We start from the raw sequence: 22,075 nt of genomic DNA, 5'->3' as shown, positions 1-22,075 counted from the left end.
AAACAGCAAAAAGCTGCACTATGCTATAAGACACACTGCACAAGCAACTTTTCGTGCGGAATATGTCACTGTTGGCCTCATTCTAGACTTTTGCCATTGACTTTGATGGGTCCCAACCATCAGACCTTAAGAAAATCTCAGCACACAACTTTGAGTCAGTCCCTTAACTCCCTCACCTCACTGGGCCTCAAGGTGGAAAGGCTGGTGCACTTGGGGCCATATTGACAGTTCCTCGATGATGTTTAATACTATTTTTGCCATGGCAGTGTGGTGGCTGCCTGTGTTAACTGATAGAACTTCACTTTGGTAAGTTATGTAAGTTGTTGGGTTTCAAACACGTCCTTTACTTGGTTGCCACATCATGTTGCAGAAGACAGTGGCTCACACAGTGTATTTGCACCCTGCAGTCTGTGTTTTCCTTTTAGTTATGTTTTTTTAAATTAATAATTACCAAACAATAAGGGAGTCATCAGAAGTGCAAATATACATGAATGGCAATACTGACTTTAGACCCAATCCTGACCCAACAGACCCTTTAAAGACATGCTGTAATGTAGGTAGATGGGTGCAGCTTATGTATTCCTGCATTTTAATAGCAACATACTTAAGACGTGAATGCTCAGATCTCCTTGGCCAGGATAGTAGCAAAGGGTAGTCTCTTATTTTGCTGGGCTCAACTCTTAATAAAGAAGGGGCCAAAATTCTTCATGAGAGAGACCCAGAAAGAGCCTAGTGATAATAAAAAGGGAAAATGAAAAAAATATGTTGTTCAGACATAGTTATTGATGTCATAAGATTTGCTATGTGCTTTGATGTGGCCCGCTCCCCCAGGTGGTCATATGGATAACAAGATCAGCTGCTTATTTTCAGTCAGAGTGATGGGAATGAACTTGATTAAAATAAGCAAACGGCAGTGTGTTCAAAATGAGAGAGTTCTGAAAGGAGGGAATTAAAATAGGCTTCCCTGCAGCATCCCCCATCACTGCATGTGACAGAGGAGCTGATATTGATGGAGTGCCCTAGAAAGCAAAAACAGACCCCAAAGTCTCTCAGTTTCCAAAAATTAAATTAAAGACATTATTTCTAAAGCTGTACTGATGTTGACACATTGTGTTCTGGGCATACCTTCAGAAGACAATCCATATTACTGTTGATATTACCAGACGTCCTTCTCAGGCCAATCAATAACCATGTAAGATGACCCTGAAAGTATGGAGGCTGCGTATTCCTATCAGTGCTGTTACATAGCGTTGTCTGCAGGGAGGGTTTATTCTGGATGAGTGGAGAAACAATGGGCTACTAGCCTGAACTTTTGATGCTTCCTCAAGGGCTGCTTTTACTTAGTTCCTGCTGATACTCCTATCATTGTTGCCATGTAGGTGTAAGTATAGGGTCAGAGCGACAATGCAGATGCGTGAGAATATACTGTAAGGAATGATTCTGCAATGGCAGCACTAGATGTTAGGTCAATTACTATCTCTATTGTCTGTGCTAAGCATATTGAGCAGCTGAGCTAAAGAGTGCTAAATCCTAAATGATCAGTGTATTAAATGTGAGGAGAGAAGGTCAAAATCAGAATTATACTGAACAGGAGATGAGATCTGTTGCTTGGAGGATACAGACAGGAAGAGTTAGTAGTGGTGAAGAGGGCATCCCCTGGAATGACATCATAATCTTAACTGTGCAGATATGTGAATTGTCTGCAGATGTCATGGAGCTTTTTCACATGAAGGTTCAAGAATGGAAACATCTCTGAAATCCAACAGGAGGAACCACGAACATCTCGGAGACTCACTCAGGTGGGGATGCAAAAGGCTAGCGTCATCATCAAGGCACTGCCTCTGGTGCAGAAGAGTAGCTAAAGCGAGATGCCCCTCTTAGTGATGAGCGAACATCCAAAGTTTGGGACTTCAGGTTCAGTGTGGGGAAGCATCTGAATTTTTGCATGCTTGACTAACATCCAGAATTTGGGCAAAAAAAATCTCATGGGAACAGCCTTCCTAGTGGGATCTTGGCACTTGTGATGCTGTCTCTAATTTGAAAGTGGAAAAGCTTGTGGAAATGGAAGAAAACTAAGCTAGCTATATTTCAGAACCCCATAAAAGGTTTGGTTCAGAGATTCATAGAATTTTAAGGTCAGAAGGAACCAATATGATCATCTAATCTGACCTTCTATATAACAGAGGCCACAGAACCTCACCTAGTAATTTCTGCAATAAGCCCATAACTTCTGTTTGACCTATGGTGCATCTCACACAGATATTCAGTCTTGATGTAAAGACTTCAAGTGATGGAGAATTGATCACATCCCTCAGTAAACTGTTCCAATTGCTAATTACCCTCACAGTTAAAAATAGACAACTTATTTCTGCTCTAAATTTGTCTAGCTTCAGCTTCCAGTCATTGGATCTCATTATGCCTTGTTCTGCTAGATTAAAGAGCCATCTACCATCAAAAATATCTTCCCCGTGTATGCTCTTGTGGACTATGATGAAGTCTCATCTAAACCTTCGCTTGGGTAAATGAAATAAATTGAGCTTCTTAAGTCTCACACGATAAGGAATGTCTCTTCCAATCCTTGACTCATTCTTGTGGTACTTTTCTGAGCCTTCCCCAATTTTTCAAAATCCTTTTTGAAGAATGAATACAAGAACTGGACACAGTATTCCAGTAATGGTCTCCCCAAAGCCATACACAGAGGTAATAGCATCTCCCTACTCCGACTTGATAGTCCCCTGTTTATACACCTGAGGACAGTGTTAAGCCTCTTAGCTACAGTATCACCCTGGGAGCTTATGTTAAGTTCGTTATCTATCATTACCCCTAGATCATTTCCAGCATCATAGCCTGTCAGTGTTCTTCTTTCCAAACACATTCACCCATCCCTACCCCCTACTGCTGCCACTGCTCTTGATTTTTATTAGTGCTATTCTTACTTATCATATATAAGGCATAATAAAGAAACACTAATTTACAATCTGTATCGTTACTTGTTAAGCTCCCGTGATATTAATTCAAATTCTTGGTAACAATCCCGATAGTTCAGGTAAAACCCCACGGGGCTGCGATGGCAGCATCAGGAAAGATGATTTTAAATGAGAGGTCTAGGAGGAGCAGAGTCCTGATTCTTACCTCTGGGGGAATGATTCACTTGAAAACCAATTCCTTTGTAGTGTAATTCCATTGACCCCCATGCATCAGGGATGAATATGAACTTTAGTCTTTGGACCTGCTGACTTAGGAGAAGTCTGTTATCCAGTTTCACTTATACCTATTTAAGAATTATACATCCACCGCTTCCTCCCGCTCCCCCCTGTTGTATTAATTTAGATGGAATATATGTGCCCAAAGAGTTAATGGTATTAAAATGACCCGGTCACAGTTGAACGTTCAATAATTTTAAACAAGGGTCGGGGTTTGGTGTACAGAGACCTCAGCCTGCTTAGTACTGTGGAAAATACAGCATTACTTTTTTTAACCTTTTATTATAGATACAGCAAGGAATGAAGAATAGTTAAAGCATTGGAACTGACAGGTATTAAGTAATGCTTTCATTTTAGCAACGTGCCTCGTTCCACTTTCCTTTTGCTGGCGATAGGGTTTTGAAGAAAAACCCACCTATTTGACGGGTTTTTAGATGGTACGAAGGATGGTAATAACTGTCTTTGGGGAGAAGTTAGTTGAAATGGGCTGGAGGTGTAGTTGCTGGGGTTAGAGTTCAGTCCCGTTTTTTAGAAGACAGAACAGGACAAGCAAACACAAAAGGGGAGAGAAAAGAACAGCAAAGATAGACGATGCAGCTTCTGTCTTTGGTGCCTTTTACTTGCAACCCCTCTGCTGGAAAAACACAGCCTGAACAGAGGCACTGGGTTTATGGCTTATGACAACACTCTGTAACCCACTTAACCCCCCTTCCATCCCCCCACACTTTTGTTTTTTTCCTTACCCTCCTATGACTAGAGAGGTGTTAGGGGGCCACTTTACCGTGAAGGGTCCCTTGAAATATGTGTTAACTACTTATGCTAAACAATCTGTTCCACCTTGTATTTAGCTGTGACACTCCAAGAACACATCCCAAGCTTGAAGAAGAGCTTTGTGGGTATGTCTACACTGCAGCTCGAAACCCAGGGCTGACCCAGGCCAGCTGACTTGATCTTGCGGGACTCTGGACACAGAGCTGTTTACTTCTGGTGGCGTTGTGCAGCCTATGGCTGGTGCCCGGGCTCTCAGAGCCCCTTAGCCTGAGCCCGTGAGCCCGAGTCAGCTGGTACAGGCTGGCCAAAGGTGACTAACTGCAGTGCAGATGTAGCTTGAAAGCATCACGCTCACCAACAGAAGTTGGTTCAATAAAAGATATTACCTTGTGTCTCTGATATCCTGGGACCAACATGGCGACAACGACACTGCTTAAAACACAGGCACCAGCACACCAGCAGTAGGCCATTTAGGGCATTGTTTTTCACTGCCTCTCTGGGTACAGGCCGACAGCAGCGTTGCAAAAGAGGCAGTCGTGGCATGCTAGGCCAGACTTTAATTATAGAGAAGACAGAAGATGAGGGATAGGAAAGAGACAAAATAGGTAAGGAAGGATAAGGATACACACCCAGTGTCACATCTGGGATTTTGTCAGAGCCAGCAGAGGTGGCGATGTCATTTGGGTCCCTTTCTTTGGCTGGGACTGGTCAGGACATTTGTCAGGATCAAGACAAAGAAGGCCCCATGGCATTGCGGTGGACTCGAGGGTTTTAGGAGACCCTGGAGGCAGCAGCCACGATCGTGACGCTTGCACCTTCCTGTTTTTCTGTCTTTCGGTCATCCAGCATTTTTGGTGGACGGCTGCTGCTTCTTAATTTTTCCCCAGAAGGTTCTCTTTTAAGGAGCCCGATAGGGAGTGATGGGTGGAATAGCTCTTCCCCTTATTATTATTTGTTTACCAGTTTGGCCTAATTTTTGACACACCAATTTTGGTCTATTGATTTTCAGTCCCACACTTTTCTGATTTACCAGGCATGATGATAACACAGTCTTTGAATTATATAAGTAGGCCTTTTTTGCTTAGACTAATTTAGTCTTTCTGTCTCCCTTTTCCACCTTCTCCCATTAACTTATATTGTTATAGGATATTGTGATGTTTTATGAACTTTCACTTCCTCCTTACATTGGATCTTACAACTAGGGTAACTTTGTAGGCCCAGTTATTACAACCCACACCACCCCCGGACAAGTCACCCCCTTTGCTTTAAAGAACTTTCCCAGCACCTAGTTACCACTGACAGGCTGTCACCATTGTGCACCTTTTATCAGACTACAGAAGCCGCGTACAAAGCAGTGTGACTTTTTTTGTCCCATGCCCCTAGAGGAGTGTAAGCTGATCCACATGCTGCACTGTTCTCACCCCTTTGCCAGTTCTGAGTTGCTATGATAACTGGAGATTGCATTCGGCAATGCTATGTTTCCAGGTGTTCCCTTTCACAGATACCATATGAAAAGTTATTATTTCACTTAACAACAGAGTCAAGAGTTTTGCACTCAGTCTTACTGGTGCAATCTCAATCTAGTTAACCAGAACTCCTGGGTTCTTATTCCGGCTCTGCCATGTCAGTCCTTTAACCTCTGCATTAGCTTCCACATCTGTAAAATTGGGAAACTACCTACCTATCTTTCCGGGATATGGTGAGGATTAGTTTATATTTGGACAGCTGTTGGAAGACCTAACATGCTAGGCAGGTGTTACTGTGTGGCTAACAACTTTGGGGTCAGAATTTATAAGGAGATAATATATTTATCAATTTATTTGGGGCCAAATTCTGAAATCTCTGTTAATGGCCAAACCTTGCTAGCCTCATTTACATACCCACATGGAACTATTCATGTGAGTAAGGCAAGTGAGATTTAGGCTTCACATTGAAGCCATGAGACTTTTCCCTTATTTGGAACTTCATAAAAGCCATCATCACCTGGCCCTTTACTTCTCATTTTTTTTAGCCACTGGAATGTGTTTGGTTTTGGAGAAAAGCTTGTTCTTCCTTCAGTGAGATCATAATCCCATCCATATGGCATCAGGATCCCTTGCCGTGGAAGGTGACTCAGAGTCGTCACAAACTGAGTATGATGACTGAGGGTATGTCTAGACTGATAGCGACAAATTTATTGCCGTCAGATCGATCTATCCAGATCGATTGAGGGGAAGTGAAGACTCACGCAATAGATCCAGAAGTCGATCTAGTAAAATCACCTCCAAAGAAAGCATAGCGCTGCGTCAACGGGTACACATTTGCCATCGGCACAGCGCAGTGGAGACAGCACGCAGAAGAGGATTTAGGAAGTTGATGTAAGTTATGCAAACTACTCAATGCAGCTTGCATAACTCCTGTTGACTGTTGCCGAATTTTCCGGTAAGTATAGAACAGATCTGAGATTCAGAAGGCAGCGAGAGAGAAAGCTCTTGTTTAAAGACATGGATCTGATAATTACATAGCTAATGAATCGATGACACAATGGTAGAGTCCCTCTAAGACAGGACTGAAGTTTCAGACAGTATAATTAATGGAGCATGATCAGGGAGATCTTGGAGTTCAAGGAGAAGTGGTAACTTGACTGCAGCTTGTCAAAGAGCTCAGCGTTACAATAGCCAATGGACCCGCATGGCGCCAATTCCTTCTCTCAGTAGTGAACTCAAAAGCTGCACAGCTATAAATGAAAGCATTGTGGGGAAATGAAGGTTAAGGAGGAAGAAAGCTTCAGCTAGTCAGAGCTGGAAGATCACAGTGCAAATCACACTTCATTTCTGGGCTTTCACTACAGAGAGCCATAAGGAAAGAATCCTCTTAGTTCACCTGTAGCTGTTGGTGAGGTCTTAAGATCTGGGATTTGATGCTAGAAAGAGCTGTCAAATATTAGATTACCCAAAGTGACCTGAACGAACGTACAGTACTAGTATGTAAACAAACTATGTAGGGTAGCACTATGAGAAAACCCTGTGTGTTTGTGTCTTTGGGCTTGTTACAACTCCTATGTGTGTGCTGTATGTTTTGATATAGTATTTAATCTCGATCCATTTTGGACTTATGTGAAGATGCATGTATTTCTGTGCCCGTGTGTGTATTTTCAGTTAATTAGTGGTCTGAGGGGGGAGTGGGGCATAAATTACTCAGCCTTCCAGAGACGGAAGAAAAAATAAAGTAGAGAGAGGTGAAATTCTGGGCATGCATTTGTAAAATCTTCTTTTAGTTAATGGAAGAATGATCATTGTTCTTGGCAAGTTAGAAGATTGAGCCCTTCTGGATAAAAGGGATAGCTGTTGAGAGTGTCTGTCACTGAGAATGTGAATCTAAGTAATCAATAGTCTAAAACAAAATAAAATGTACCCCACTGTCTTTTATTAGCTGTATGTCAAGTTTAGACGAAATAAGAGAACAAGGAGGACAGATTTCTGTCGTGTTACCCGTTTGTGCTAATTATACTATATAAAAGCCTAGTGCATCAAGAGTTGCATGGAATTGGAGTGGGAGTTAATAGGCAGAACCTGCACTTATAATACAGTGAGTGGAAAAGTACCACACACAGCAATTCTGAAGGAAGAGACCTACCTGTGTTTCAGCAAGTTGACTCTATTAATCCATCTGAGAGGCTGCAGCAAGATGGGAAAAGTTGTTAAAGCAAATAAATAGAGCAAATATTACTGGGGAGAAAGAGAGGACAACAGGATTTTAATAGCTGCTCAATAGATACTATTTCCTTGATTCTTTAATGCTGTTACAGCTTGGCTCTGGGGCTGTTATGGAGATAGAGGGCTTTCTCTCTGGGTTGATTGTCCAAAACCAGATCAGGGCGATAGTGACCCCAAAGTCCATGTGGTGGTTGTTCAATGGTTTATGTGAGATGAGCTGGTTTTAGAGGAGTTCCTACTGTTCAACTGTATCTGCATCACAATTAGCATCCTTTTCTGGCAGTCTCACCAGAGAGACTAATGGTTGTACCGTCATGGAGACGAGCCACCTTCTACCCTTTACGGGTGGTCCCTCCAGGGTAGTCACTGAAGCACGCTGTCAGGATAGCATGGGGAACCTTGAACTGCCTTGCCTGTGATGTTCGCGCTGTGTAGCTAAGCAGAGGGCTTCAGTCTCCAGCCCTGTCTGTCTGGCCCTTTCCATAGGCGGGTGGCTATGGCTAAAGGGGCCTCAGGCCCCCCACAATCTATTTCTGTCTGGTGGCACCAGGGAAAGAGCAGGGCGGGGCATTGCGTGGGGACAGCCCGACCTGTGTGCTGGATTCCTGGCAGGTGGAGCTAGGCTCTTGGTTTCTGAGTGGTGCTTCCTGGGAACGGGAAGCGGGGGGATCCTGAGGTGATGCAGGGAAAGGAGAATCCCCGGGGGAAGTGAAGTGACTGGGTGGGGAGGGAGTAGGGGACTATGGGGGAGGGCTCCTGAGTCCCCATGTCCGGCAGCACCAGAGCCAGGAAGGAGGCAGGGTGGGGCAGGATGTCACTGGGGGAGGACCCCACCTGCCTGCCGATGCACTCATCAGGTGACACTGTGGCAGGCGATGAATTTGTGAGCAGCAAGAGCAACAGGCTGGAGCACAGAGCTGGGCTCAGCGCTGCCGGGTCGAGTGCAGGGAGGGCTCAGCCCCCCCCGGAAATATTTTCACCAGCCACCTATGTAGGCTGGCCCTTTACACCAGCACAAGGAGTCAGGCTGCAAATCCCTTGTTCCCAGTGGACCCCACTGAAAGCAGTGGGGCTCTTTGAGAAGCAAAGTGCTACTCAGTGAGAATAAGGGGATCACACTCTGGCCCTATAATCTCTTCAAATCTCTTTTATAAATGCAGTACCGTTTCTGGGATTTCCTTCCATTCTGCAGGCACCTTTAATTTTAGTATAATCCCTTCCCCCAGCCCACCCCTGTTTCATAACACATCCTTTCTCTCCTCAGCTTTTGGCCTGGCTGTTTATGTAAACAGGAAATGATCCAGGGGGATCTCTGGGACTCAGGACATTTTATACCTAGCTCGTAAAGTGCCATCTCCCTCTCTAGTACCAGTGACTGAAGCCAGCTCTCCCCCTGCAGGATTGCCATTTGGTAACATGAGCTGTTTGACATTGGAGCTGGATTTCTCTAACAGAACAGCGCAGGAAAGAAAAGTGTTCATCAGCTGGACTTTAACAAGTTCTTTTTGTCTCCAGGGATTTACTGTATATTCTGTTCATTGGGGGTGACATTCAGCCCTGTGCAGGTCAGCACTAGGTCCACACGGTCCTTGTGTCCCACGTAAGCCCCTAAATGGGAGTAAGTGGTACAGCTTGTGGTGGACGCCGGCACTGTGATGCATTTCATCCTCAAACTGTAGAGTGAAATGTGCACAGCCAGGGTTGCACTCTCCTCTCGCTCACAGCAGTCCAAGTATGGAGTGACTCCAATGAACTCAATGGAGCGGCACTGTTGAAAATCTGGTGTGAACTCAAAGGAAAATCAGGCCCTCAGTTTACAGTTGCTGTTTGGTACTACAGCAAAATACTGTCGTTATTCGCTCATCCTGCCTTCCCGCTGCATTACCGGTGTTGTCTAGAGAGAATGGAAGGAATGAAAGATGGTAGAGACCAGTGGGAAGGAGGGGTGTTCATGTTTATAGAATCATAGAAGTGCAGGACTGGAAGGGACCTTGAGAGGTCATCTAGTCCAGTTCCCTGCACTCACGGTAGGACTAAGTATTATCTAGATCATCCCTGACAGGTGTTTGTATAACCTGCTCTTAAAAATCTCCAATGATGGAGATTCCACAGCCTCCCTAGGTAATTTATTCCAGTGCTTAACTACCCTGACAGTCAGGAAGTTTTTCCTAATGTCCAATCTCAACCGCCCTTGCTGCAATTTAAGCCCATTGCTTCTTGGCCTATCCTCAGAAGTTAAGGAGAACAAGTTTTTTTCCTCCTCCTTGTAACAACCTTTTATGTACTTGAAAACTGTTGTCATGTCCCGCCTCAGTCTTCTCATCTCCAGACTAAACAAACCCAGTTTTTTCAATCTTCCCTCATGTGTCATGTTTTCTAGACCTTTCATCGTTTTTGTTGCTTTTTTCTGGACTTTCTCCAATTTGTCCATATCTTTCCTGAAATGTGGCGCCCAGAACTGGATACAATACTCCAGTTGAGGCCTAATCAGCGCAGAGTAGAATGGAAGAATTATTTCTTGTGTCTTGCTTACAACACTCCTGCAGATGATGTTTGCTTTTTTTGCAACAATGTGACACTGTTGATTCATATTTAGCTTGTGATCCACTATGACCCCCAGATCCCTTTCCTTCCTAGACAGTCATTTCCCATTTTGTATGTGTGCAACTGATGGTTCTAAGTGGAGTACTTTGCATTTGTCCTTATTTAATTTCATCCTATTTACTTCTGACAATTTCTCCAGTTTGTCCAAATCATTTTGAGTTTTAATCCTATCCTCCAAAGCACTTGTAACCCCTCCCAGTTTGGTATCGTCTGCACACTTTATAAGTGTACTCTCTATGCCATTATTTAAATCACTGATGAAGATATTGAACAGAAGCAGATCCAGAACTGATCCCTGCAGGACCACACTCAATATGCCCTTCCAGCTTGACTGTAAACCACTGATAACTACTTTCTTGGAAGGGTTTTCTAATCAGTTATGCACCCACCTTATAGTAACTTCATCTAGGTTGTATTTCCTTAGTTTGTTTAGGAGAAGGTCATATATAAAAAGCCTTACTAAAGTCAAGATATCCACAAGGCTTGTTACTCTGTCAAAGAAAGCTATTAGGTTGGTTGGACATGATTTGTTCTTGACAAATCCATGCTGATTGTTACTTATCACTTTATTATCTTCTAGGTGTTTGCAAATTGATTGCTTAATTATTTGCTTCATTATCTTTTGGGTACTGAAGTTAAGCTGACTGGTCTGTAATTCCCGAGTTGTCCTTATTTCCCTTTTTATAGATTGGCACTATATTTGCCCTTCTCCAATCCTCTTGACTATCTCCTGTCTTCCATGACTTTTCAAAGATAATCACTAATGGCTCAGATATCTCCTAAGTCAGCTCCTTGAGTATCCTAGCATGTAGTTCATCAGTCCCTGTGACTTGAAGACATCTCAGTTGTATAAGTAATTTTAAACTTGGTCTTTCCCTATTTTAGCCTCTGATCCTATCTCATTTTCATTGGCATTCACTATGTTAAATTAAGTCATACCCATTGCAAGGACAGACAGGGCCCCTGCTGTATGTACAGGTAACACCCATGAATACAGCATGGCTCTTTGTCTCCCTCTAGAGCTCGGAGGCAGCATTATGAGTCTTCTACTATCTTTGAGATGGGTCCTTTAGCTTAAGCAGTGGAAAGCCATGCTTTTTAGATCCTGAGGCACTGGGTTCAAATCCCACAGATGACCCAGCTGTCATTACATACTCAGTCCCTGTGCCTAGATTGCTACGTGGAATAGAAGTGCACTGCATCATGCCTTCAAGAACAGCAGCAACAGGTGGGGTTTGGGGGATGTTTCCTGACTGCAATCTCAGTCTCGTAAGAGCAGCTGCGTACACATTATAGTTCTGTGACCAACAAGATGTGATACCCAATGCTGATTCCTTATCAAATTAAGATAAATTGGCATAAACCAGATTTAAATCTAAGTGTGTCCACAAAGGATTTGCACTGGTTTAGCCAAATCAAATGTTAAATCAATTTAAAGTTAAACTGATGTAAATATGAATATAGACAAGGCCCTGGACACCCTTACCTTCAGTTGACTTCTTTGGGAACTGTGAGTGCTCATTACTTCTCCAGATTAGATGTCCCAAGATGAGCTCTCAAAATGTAAGCCATTTATTCTTAACTATGCTTGAACTATTAAGAGAAGTAACTTTGCCCATGAATGTTTCAAAGAAACAGTTATTGAAAACTTAGTATTTTGATGCCAACTTAAAAATAATATTAAAAATATGTTAGGGATCAACCCACATTTCAGTACTGTTCCCAGTACATAACCACAGTGTGGAAAACCCTTGTACTTTTCATCCTTATGAAAAATACAAAATACATAGTAAATGAAGTCTGTAGTTATAGATTCATAGAGCTTATGGCCAGAAGGGAACATTATGATCATTTTTCTAGTATATAGTATTTCTCCAAGAATTTCTGCTTTAAGCCTATAACTTCTGTTTAGGCTATAGTATATCTTCTAAAAGATAACTGATTTTGATTTAAAGACTTCTAGTGATAAAATGTTACTTAAATATTTAGGCAGATAGAGAGCTTGGTTTGAAATAATTATTCTTCCTTTGGTAGTTTCAATATGTTTTCATTATATTTGGTAGACAGCATAGGCTCCCTCTGGTGTCTAATTTGAATATCTGAAATTTAATTTCATTTGCCATTTCATCCCAGCTCAATGAATAAAATGGGTAGATTTAACTGAGGGAGCTTATTTCCATGTCTGTGTTTTCATAAAAACTTGATTATAGTCTTATTTGTAATGTAGATTAGTAAATCCACTTAAATAATTAAATCCACTTCTTACCATTTAAATCCTTGTTTTCTAAATTAAAGGGATCTCAGATAAAAAACATGTACTAAGGGGGAAAAAACCCTCTAGGAAAAGGTCAACTGCTGACAATTGTGATATTGACAAGAAGAAGCAAACTCAAAATGCTAATCCTGGCATGTAGAAATTGTAGCTTTCATCCTAAGAAAAGATACTAGGGGCAGATCTTCAAAAAGTACTTTGCACCATTCAGGCATCTAAATGAAGGGGGACAGATTTTCAAAATTGCTCAGCACCCAGCAGCAACCCTTGTTCCCAGCGCTGTCCTTGTCTTCAGTGGGAGCTCCTGGGTGCTGACCACTTAAAAATCCAGTGACTTCATTTAGGTGCCTAACCGGTAGCTGAGCTTTTTTGAAAACCTGGCCACTTATTTAAATTGGGTAACTGGAAAATGCTGGGAGTTCTCTTGAAAATCTGACCATTAGCATTTGAGTTCCTAAAAGGGACAGGGACAGGTGGCCCAAGTGGCATTTTGCAATCACAGATGGTACCAGTGTTTTGCTTTTGAGTAATAACTTTGTTTTATCCTGGGACCAGACCTTGCAGTCCTAATGAGACAGAACTGTCATTGACTTCAGGCATGCTTCCCTTGATACATAAAGATCTGTTTCAGAATCCAGGATACTTTTTTGTAATCTTTGTTATTTTTGTCCTTGTTCTTCTTCAGGTACTTTGAGTTTTATGAGGGGCCTTTTGAATACAACTCCACAAAATGCCTGGAATTAAGACAGGATATCATTGAGGTGAAAGTGCTCTCTATGTAAGTATGAGCAAGGGTTTTATAAAATGGTTGCCCTGTCAGACTGGTTACAAACACGGGTATAATGAGGTGGCCAAAGACATGGGGGTCAAGGGCACACCTCCAAGGAGCAGGAATTTTGAACTTCCATATCAATGTAATTGGAATTAAGAATTTGATCCCCAGTGGTGACAATGGGATTCTTTCCATGCACTTCAGTGGGCTTTGGGCCAGGTTCAGTGCCACCATCTGAATTTGATTAACGTAAGGCCCATGTTTTCATCTATAATAGTGTACTAAGGGCCCTCTACTGAGATCATACCACGTGTGTTTCCATTTTCCAAGGAATTTAAACAATTCAGCAGCGTGGCACAATTTTGTCATTTGATTGATGCAGTATCAGTATTTTATGGTCCCACAGGTACATCAGGAAATATATCAGTTGCTGTGATGGGGTGGACTAGGCCTGAGGCCCCCTGCTAGAGGCCTCAGGGTCCTGCCACACCCCGCCCCAGAAAGGAGCAGAGAAGTCCTCCAAGCAGCCTAGAGTGGCTGCAAGGGAAGCAGCCAATCAGGGCCAGGCAGGGCCATATAAAAGAAGCTGCAGACCAGTGCAGCAGTCAGTTGCTGCCTGGATCAGGAGAAGACAGTTTGCTGGCAGGAACGGGGGGGAAGCAATGAGAGGCTCCTGGCTGGTTGCAGGAGCTGAAAGGGCTGCACCGATCAGTTGTGAGCAGGGACTGGGGAAGTGAGGAAGGAGCTTCTGGCTGTCTGGCTGCCAGGACTCAGCTAAGATTGGGGGGGAATGGGGAAGTGGTCCAGGGAAACATAGAGCAGCAATTTGTGAAGGGACACTGCACAAAGCTGTTATACTACAAGTGTCCCTTGGTTGGGACCTGGAGCAGTGGATGGGACTAGGTCCACCCCCCACCAGCCCTGGGGGAAGTGGCTATGCCCTAAGGAAGGGAATTAGAAGAGTGTCAGCCCAGAGAAAGGGGCCACATTACTGGGACTGACTCAGCAGGGAGCTGGGGTCAGGGAACTGAGTCCAAGAGAGGGGGCTCAGCAGGAAGGCTGGGCTCAGTGAGGACTCAAGCAGAGACAAGGGTTGAGCCCAGGGAGGACTAGAGAAGGTTATGTCCAACTGAGGGCACTGTGATGGGCCCTGGTGGACTGAGTAAGGACTGAGCCTGGAGAGGGCTGCTGGAAGATAGCGTCTCCAGGAAGGAAGCCCTGGGGGTCTGGCTCCATCCCAGGGCAGGGTCTATTTAAAGAGGGAGCCCAGGGAGGACTTCAGGACACTTGGACAGTGTGCCCCGGAAGGGGGTGGGTTGTTCTGATTCACATACAGATGGTGTGTGTTACTTGGCCAAAAACCGCCTGAGAAACCACCGGCAGGGTCAGCAGAAATTGAAAACTGCAGATATGTCCGACCAGATGGGGGCGCTCACGAGAGGTGGGTGCCACCCCATTACAGTTGCCTGTGAGGATTAGACGTCCCTGAAAAAGCGTTTTAAAATGTAGTAAAGAAGTGAAATAATAACTGATGTAAGGACAAAATTCTCTTCTCCATCCCACAGTGCCTATTCCTTATCCCCACCATAGGCCGCCTTAGTGCATGTCCTGCACATATTCCCATTGATATCCATGGGAGTGCTGCTCGTGAAACAACTGCACAGTAGCTAAATGTCTACGCAGCAGCTGAGAACGTGCTTCCCAGTGCAGGCAGACAGACCTGTGCCAGCTCTGCTCAAGCTGGCATGCTAAAAAGAGCAGTGTAGCTGGGGGTAGCATGGGCAGCAGCTTGGGTTAGCCTCGAGTACAAACCTGCCCAGACCACCTGGGTACATGCTCGGGTGGCTAGCGTGGGCGCCTGAGCTGTCCTTAGCTACCCAGCAATTTTCAGCCACTAGCTCTAACACATACCAGTCTACCTACTTCTGCACCAGCTGCTGTGTAGAAATGCCCTATGACTGAGTTCCAAGCGATGGAGCAGAGGAGTTTGTCCTAAACAAGTAACTTAATAGTCTTCTCTACAAAACTGTAACACATCCTGGGGAGATTGCACATGTGAATGCCCAGCCCAGATACTGATTTAAACAATTATTTATTATTAAAAATAATGTGTCACCTTGACAACAGTGTGCAGTATGGTCTTCTGGGTAGAGCACCAGGCTGGGACTCAGGAGGCTAAGGTGCTGTTCCCAGCTCAGCCACTGGCCTGCTGGGAGACCCTGGGCAAGTCACGTCAACTCTTTGTGCCTCAGTGTCTCCACCTGTAAAATGGGGATAATGATACTCACCTCCTTTGTAAAGCCCTTTGAGATCTACTGATGAAAAGTGCTATAAAAGAGGGAGGTATTATTATTAAACTCAGATAAAGACATGTTTCCTGACCTGGGCCCCAATACAGCAAAGCAGTTAAGCATGTGCTCAAATCTCATTTACTGCAATGAGACCACTTGTGTGTTTAAACTTAAGCATGTGCTCAAGTATTTTGCTGAATCGGGGCCTTGAAGAGCTTTTCTTCTAAGAGAAGACAAACACAAGAGAAAACACTGGGTGACAGATCAGCTGTGGGAGGGCTGTGGGGATTATTGATGTTGATGGGAAAAGAGAAGGGACCCAATACACATGTCTCTTTGGATATTTCTGGCATGCTTTTGGTAGTGTGATAAGAAGATCCATGCCAATCTGCAGTTTGAATTCTCATGTAAGAAAATATGTTAGCACTCTCAGTGGTCCTGTGTGGTCCACTGCTGTGCTCTAAAAGGGAGTGTCTGGAATGGACATAATTATAAGGACAGCTTTTTCCCTTTCCCTCTATCTTTCATGCTTTCTCACATGTATCACATTTGGCCTTCAGCATGTGATCTTGGACAAAACGCCTCCGTCCACAGCATATTCCAGCCCCAGACAGGCATTCAGCTGAGAATCTCAAGCATAGGATGCAGTGGGACCCGCAGACCTGGTTGCTATCTGAACATCCTATGGGATTTACTGGAGTCAATCTCACACTTGCCTTAGCTTCAAAGAAAAACTTGAGGCTGGTCCGTGAAGGATTTTTTTTGTTAAACTCTTGCAGCATTAGGCCTATCCATGAGGAATTTCTCAACAGCTCAGCCACTCATTTATAAGCTGTTTGTCTGAGGGGCTGGGTTCTCTCGGAGTTAGAGCAGGGTAACTTGGAATTAGGATTCCAGGTTCCATTCTCAGATCTGCCACTGATTTAGGGTGTAATCTTGCACAAGTTGTTTAACATCTCTGCCTCAGGTTTGAAAATGGGGATTGTAGTTGCTTATTATTAGTGCCAGGTAGTAGTTACTTTATAGATAGGCATAAAAGACAAGACTCCTGCCTCCGGGTGGGCTTATAGCCTCAGTAATAACACTTACCTACTCATAGGCCTAATGATTGTTTGTAAAGTGCTTTGAGATTTTCAGGTGAAAGATGCTGTAGAAGTGCAAAGTATTAATGAAAAGAGCAATCTAGGATAAAGCAGCAGCAGTAACACCCTTCTGCTACAGCTCTGCATGAATCTTGGACATAAAGCTCCCTCATTGCCTTTGCACAGATAGAAATGCTGGCTACCACCTTTGCCCTGTAACTGGCACTGGATGAAGGACATTGGCATAGCAATTTTGTATAGTTTGCTGACTCACAATGCTTAAAAATAAAAAGTGAGAATGGGACAACTTGAAGCTCTTGCCAGGGTGCTTGCTGAAGATGGTGAGTGCTGGAAACGTGTTCCCTTAAACTGATGGCATGGCTTAGAGAAATTCTCTCTGTGTCTTAGCCCGTGACACTCAGTTGTAAGTGGACTCCAACTTAATGGGATACATTAGCCTTGGATGTGCAGTTATAAATTATTTGTATTACTGGGGTAGCATAAGTTGTTTAACACAGCAACGCTTTGTTTGTCATGCAGGGTTCTTCTAATGTGTTTGTGGAATATTCTTTTTCCCTTAGTTATCCCTCAGGGATAATGGAAGATTTCCAAATTAGCTTGCTTCAATGGGCTACAGAAGGTACACTCTGACCTAGTTCTTTAAGACTCTGAAAAGTCCTAAATTACAACAGTGTTAAATAGAAAACTGTTCTTAAAAGAGCCTTGTTATTTTATTGAAAACCAAGGCAGAGAGCATTCAAAGCCCGCAAACCCAAAAAGAACTCACCAAGATCCAGCAGCCTCAAAGAGACCACAAATTTCATCAAAGTTCAGAAGGAAACATCACATATCCCCATATATGTCTAGGTATTTGTGGGGTCCCAGACACCATGATAGCTAGGTGCCAGATACTGAAGAACACACATGAACTCGGCTTAGGTAGGTAAGAGCAACTTCTGGAACTTTAAGGTAGTTCCATAATGCTGACCATTGAAGTCCTCCTCCTTTCCCCAGAAGATTAGACTTTTGTCTTTCATATGTCAAATCTCCAGACCAATCTAGCTCAGACTCTTAGAAAAAGGCTATATATGTTTTGCTCCATGAAATAACTGAACAGTAAGAACTTTCCCACCGTTAAGTACATTTTCTCTTGGTTTCCCCTGCTGAAAGCTTTTTTTTCACTTATTGAAGCTTGCAGAGAAGTCATAATGGTGAGGCTATGACCTGCACAGCTGCTGGCTAATCTCTGACACACAGGATTGTGGCTGCGGTGCAGGGACAGGCAGCAGAGAAGCTGGGTCGTGAGGCAGAAGGAAAGCCTGTGTTACCCAGTGCATGAAGGTGAAGTCGGATGAAGTGAAGCAAAGGAAAATGTAGGCTGGATATCGAGGGGGAAACATTCCTCCTAATGTTGACTGTTGAATAGTTTTCCTAAGGGAAGTGGAGAGAGTCCCATCACTGGAGACAATTAACACTAGACTGGACAAAGCACTAGCAGAAAATACAGCTGGGAAAATCCCTAACTGGAAGAGGTGCACTAGAGGCTTGATCCAACCTCCATTGAAGTCAATGGGGGCTTTTCCCATTAACTTCATGAGTAGTTGTCGGGTCTTAGGCTTTGCCTACACTGAGGACATACCCTGCTTACAGCCGTCAGTGGCCAGCCACCAGTGTAGCTACCCCAGTGCATCACTGAGGGTAGGTCTACATTTGATCTGGGAAGGGGTGATTCTCAGCTTGTGTGGACTTACCCATGCTAACTGTGCTTGAGTTAGTGCCTAAAAATCGGAGTGTTTGTGGTGGCCCGCTAGCCGCCCCAAGTACAATCCCACCTGACCCCTGTGTACGTACTCCGGCAGCTAACCCAAGCCACTGCCCATGCAGCCATGGACACAGTGCTGTTTTTAGATTCTAGGTAGAGTACAGCTAGTGCGGGTCTGCCTACGCAAGCTGGGAATCACATGTCCCAGCTCAAATGTAGACACACCCTAGTCTATGACCAGGTTCCAACATGCTACAGCAAGATAATTAATTAATAATAATGTATTCTCCCAGTTTCAAGCAGGGTTAAGTTGTAGTGCTGGAAATCACAATTTATAATGATTTTACATGTACACGAGGGGTTTGCAGAGGGGCAGATACCCTGACGGCTGGCTGCTGATGGCAGAAATTCCTACTGTGGACAAGGCCTTAGAGGAGAAATTGAGGTCTCATACTGTAAGGATGGCATTTTCAAAGGGGCCTAAAGAAACTGGGCACCAAATTCCTTTAGGCCCATTGAAATTCCCAGCCCAAATCTTTTCCAAATCTCATCTCTCTGGCTCCATAAATTAGCCATCAGTGCAAGTGGAATCCGGAAAATCACACACAAGAACTCACCTTGTTTTTACATGTTCTGTTTCTTCAGGTTTCTTCCAGAGTTGAAGGAAGAGAATCTGAACGTGTAAGTGTGATTAAGAGAGAAACACGCATAAACAGAATGTGTGTATTGACATTAACTGCCACTGCTTATTCAGACTTCAGGGTCTATTTTTAATGTAGATGTATAACATTTGTGGTCTAGTGGACAGGAAACTGGACTGGAACAGAGGTGGACTGTTCCCATCTTTGTTACTGACTTCTGCATGACCTTAGGCAAGTCACTTCACTTCTCTGAACCTCTCTTTCTTCTCCTGCCCTTTGCCTGCCTTGTCTATTTAGATTGTAAGTTCTTTTGGGAAGGGGATGTGTTTGTACAGCACCTAGCACAACAGAACCTGAATCCTGGCTGGGGACCTGTAGGCACTACTGTAACAGAAATAATAACAATAAGAAGAACCATAGTGCCACACTCCAGGGTGTAGTCCAGACTAGTGTGTGTGGGGTGTCACCACCTGCCCTGCAACCTTGGGTTCCTCACAGTGCTTTGCTGTTGTAGTTTCCAACTTGGGCTGCTCACAAACGGACTTCCAGCATGCAGGTCACACCATGAGTGTCTGTGGATAGCTGTAGCCCTGGTCTAGCAGCTCTGACCCCAGCAGCCTGTCAGCTCCACTCCACTCACACTCTGACTTCCACCAGCCTTGGTTACTACTTGCAGGGTGACCCCAATATGCTCCCCGTCTTGAATTTTCCCCAAACTGTGTGTTCTACAATGTCCAGCCATCTCCTGGGCAGTCCAGATTTTAAAGGTCCATTGCCCCTGTAAAGGGTTAATAGTCAACAGTTTGCTACTTTAACTGGAGTTAACAAACTTTAGTTTAAACACAGCACTGGCTTGGTTTAGATTAAAAATAAAACAAGTTCATTTAACTACAAAGAGAGATTTTAAGTGAGTACAAGTATAAGGCATTAATGCAGAAATGGATACAAGAAAAATAAAGATAATGTGCTTCCTAGTATCTAAAACGTAACAAACCACACTTGGTTCAAGGTAAAATCCTTACCACATATTGCCAGCAACATGGCTGACCAAATTCTCAGGTCAGGATCTCCCATCAAAGTCAAAGGTCTGCTTCCTTTGTCGTCTTAGATGAAAAAACCTGGGCTGTTTTTGCCCCTCACTTTTATATTCCAGTCACCCTTTTGCAATGCGTTTTCCTGAGGGTTACCCTTAGCTAACGTTCATTCCAGCTGTGAAGAAGGAGACATGGTGAATGATGTTCCATGTTGCTGTTTGCTAAAATGCAGATTGCTTTGTTCCTGCCAACCTTTGTTGGCAAAGAATAGCCACTTGAAGGTGATTGCCAATCAACTTTGATGAAACCTGGTCCTCAGCTTGTCTTTTGTCTTTGAGAAACCGATTTACCCACTCCCTAAACTTCTCTGGTAAACACATTATAGTCATAATTTCAGTTTATGTTCATAACTCTTAGTATTCATTTTGTACATCCATTACAAAAGAATATTGGTGATCAGCGTGATGTTAGTTTTTAAATGATACCTAACAAGGTTTATTTTACACAGAGATTATTACAACAATGTGTTTGGTGTGAATACAGGGTGCTTTCAGTCATATATAGGGATTAAGTTTTAGACAGAGAGCATTCACATGGCCCAACTAGCTCTCCCTACGAAATAACCATTACATGCCCTCACCAATGCAGTGTTATGAATGGAGAAAAGTGCATTTAATAAAAGTGCACTCAAAAGTCTGTGGTTTTGTCTTTAGGGTGAAGCAATCTGAATTGTTTGACAGGTGGAAGAGCCTACAGATGTGCAAATGGGAGATGAATGTGACAGAAGCCAACCTATTCAAGTAAGAAGGGTTTCTGTTAATGATACTATAGTTACCAGTAACTAACTGGAGTGAGTGTCAATGTAATCACTTGTAAAAGGGTGATATTATCACATATATCAATAGTTATTAAAGAGCAAGTAAAACATCAGCAGGCTGTTACTTTTTATCATTCATTATGATCGGGGAAGCCAATGCATTTAACCAGATATTGGCTATTGTTCACTAAAAAAAAAAGTCAGGTAACGGGAGGGCGTGAGGGTGGAGGAGTGCTATAGAAGCACCTCCCTGTGGAGGAGGTGAAATCTGTGCTGAAGAACCCAGGAAGAAGAGAGATGAGGGAAAAATCTGGGTTGGTCATGGACTTGCTGTGACTTTGCATAATCCATGGAGAGATTATGCCAGAGATTAGAACACTGGCGTCCTGCCTCCCTGTCCTGTGCTCTAGGCATAAACCAAGAGTTAATTGTCATGCTCCTTCTGTCCAGGGTGCTGACCAAATTCTCAGCTGGTGTAAATGATTGCCGCTCCACTGACTTACACCAGCCAAGAATCTGGCCCTCTGATCTTCAGAATCATCAGAATGAATATCTTGATAGTTTGTTCTGGATTCAGAGCAATTTCCACTGGTTATCTTTCTTTATTAGCCTTCTCAATTGCCATTCTCTGGCCATCTCAGCCGCTTTTCCGGTCTCCAGAGACCTCTGTCATTTGTCCCTGGAACTCTCTATCTTCTCTTATATCCTTGCAGAATTTCATCTACAGTGATTTCAGAATCCAGCTTTGGAATGAAGTCCTGTAGGGCCAATATCTGAATGAAGCCAAAGCACTGTTTTAGCTCGGTGCACATATATTTATCACTGTGCATACATGGGTATCAGAGGCATTGGCTCTGAAACAAATGTGCTCTGGAATAAGGGTGCGAGTAATTCAAGTGTTCCAAAGACAAAGGTAGAAGAGGCATTAAATGAAAGACGTGAACTAAGAAATTGACTGTATTTTGGCACACAATACTCACTCCTCTGTGTATTTAAGTTTAATATGAAATCTATGGTGAGCATAGCACATTAAACATAATATCATTGAGACAGACATTTCTATGTGTATCAATACTAACTGTAATTCTTAGCTTTAATGCATGCTATTGGTTCACGTAAATTTCTTCACTT

The 22,075-nt window shown here is 43.5% G+C and overlaps 1 protein-coding gene across 3 annotated transcripts in view; it reads left to right on the top strand.

Moving 5' to 3' along the window:
* ST8SIA5 (ST8 alpha-N-acetyl-neuraminide alpha-2,8-sialyltransferase 5) overlaps positions 1–22,075 on the top strand; it is a 64,111-nt gene that overhangs the window by 24,886 nt on the left and 17,150 nt on the right. For 2 of the 3 annotated variants that reach the window (XM_067545634.1, XM_067545633.1), the window contains 2 exons: positions 13,231–13,323; positions 20,841–20,927. In XM_067545634.1, the coding sequence (XP_067401735.1) occupies positions 13,231–13,323; positions 20,841–20,927 (180 nt within the window). The remainder of the gene's footprint in view (positions 1–13,230; positions 13,324–20,840; positions 20,928–22,075) is intronic. The other variant, XM_067545635.1, reaches the window with a different exon arrangement.

This window comes from Emydura macquarii, unplaced genomic scaffold, assembly GCF_026122565.2.
Source record: "Emydura macquarii macquarii isolate MOO-44397 ecotype Brisbane River unplaced genomic scaffold, CSIRO-AGI_Emac_v2 contig_1045, whole genome shotgun sequence".
Classification (NCBI taxonomy): Eukaryota; Metazoa; Chordata; order Testudines; family Chelidae; genus Emydura; species Emydura macquarii.
Note: the sequence above shows the minus strand (reverse complement) of the source record. Positions and strands in the feature narration are given on the sequence as shown.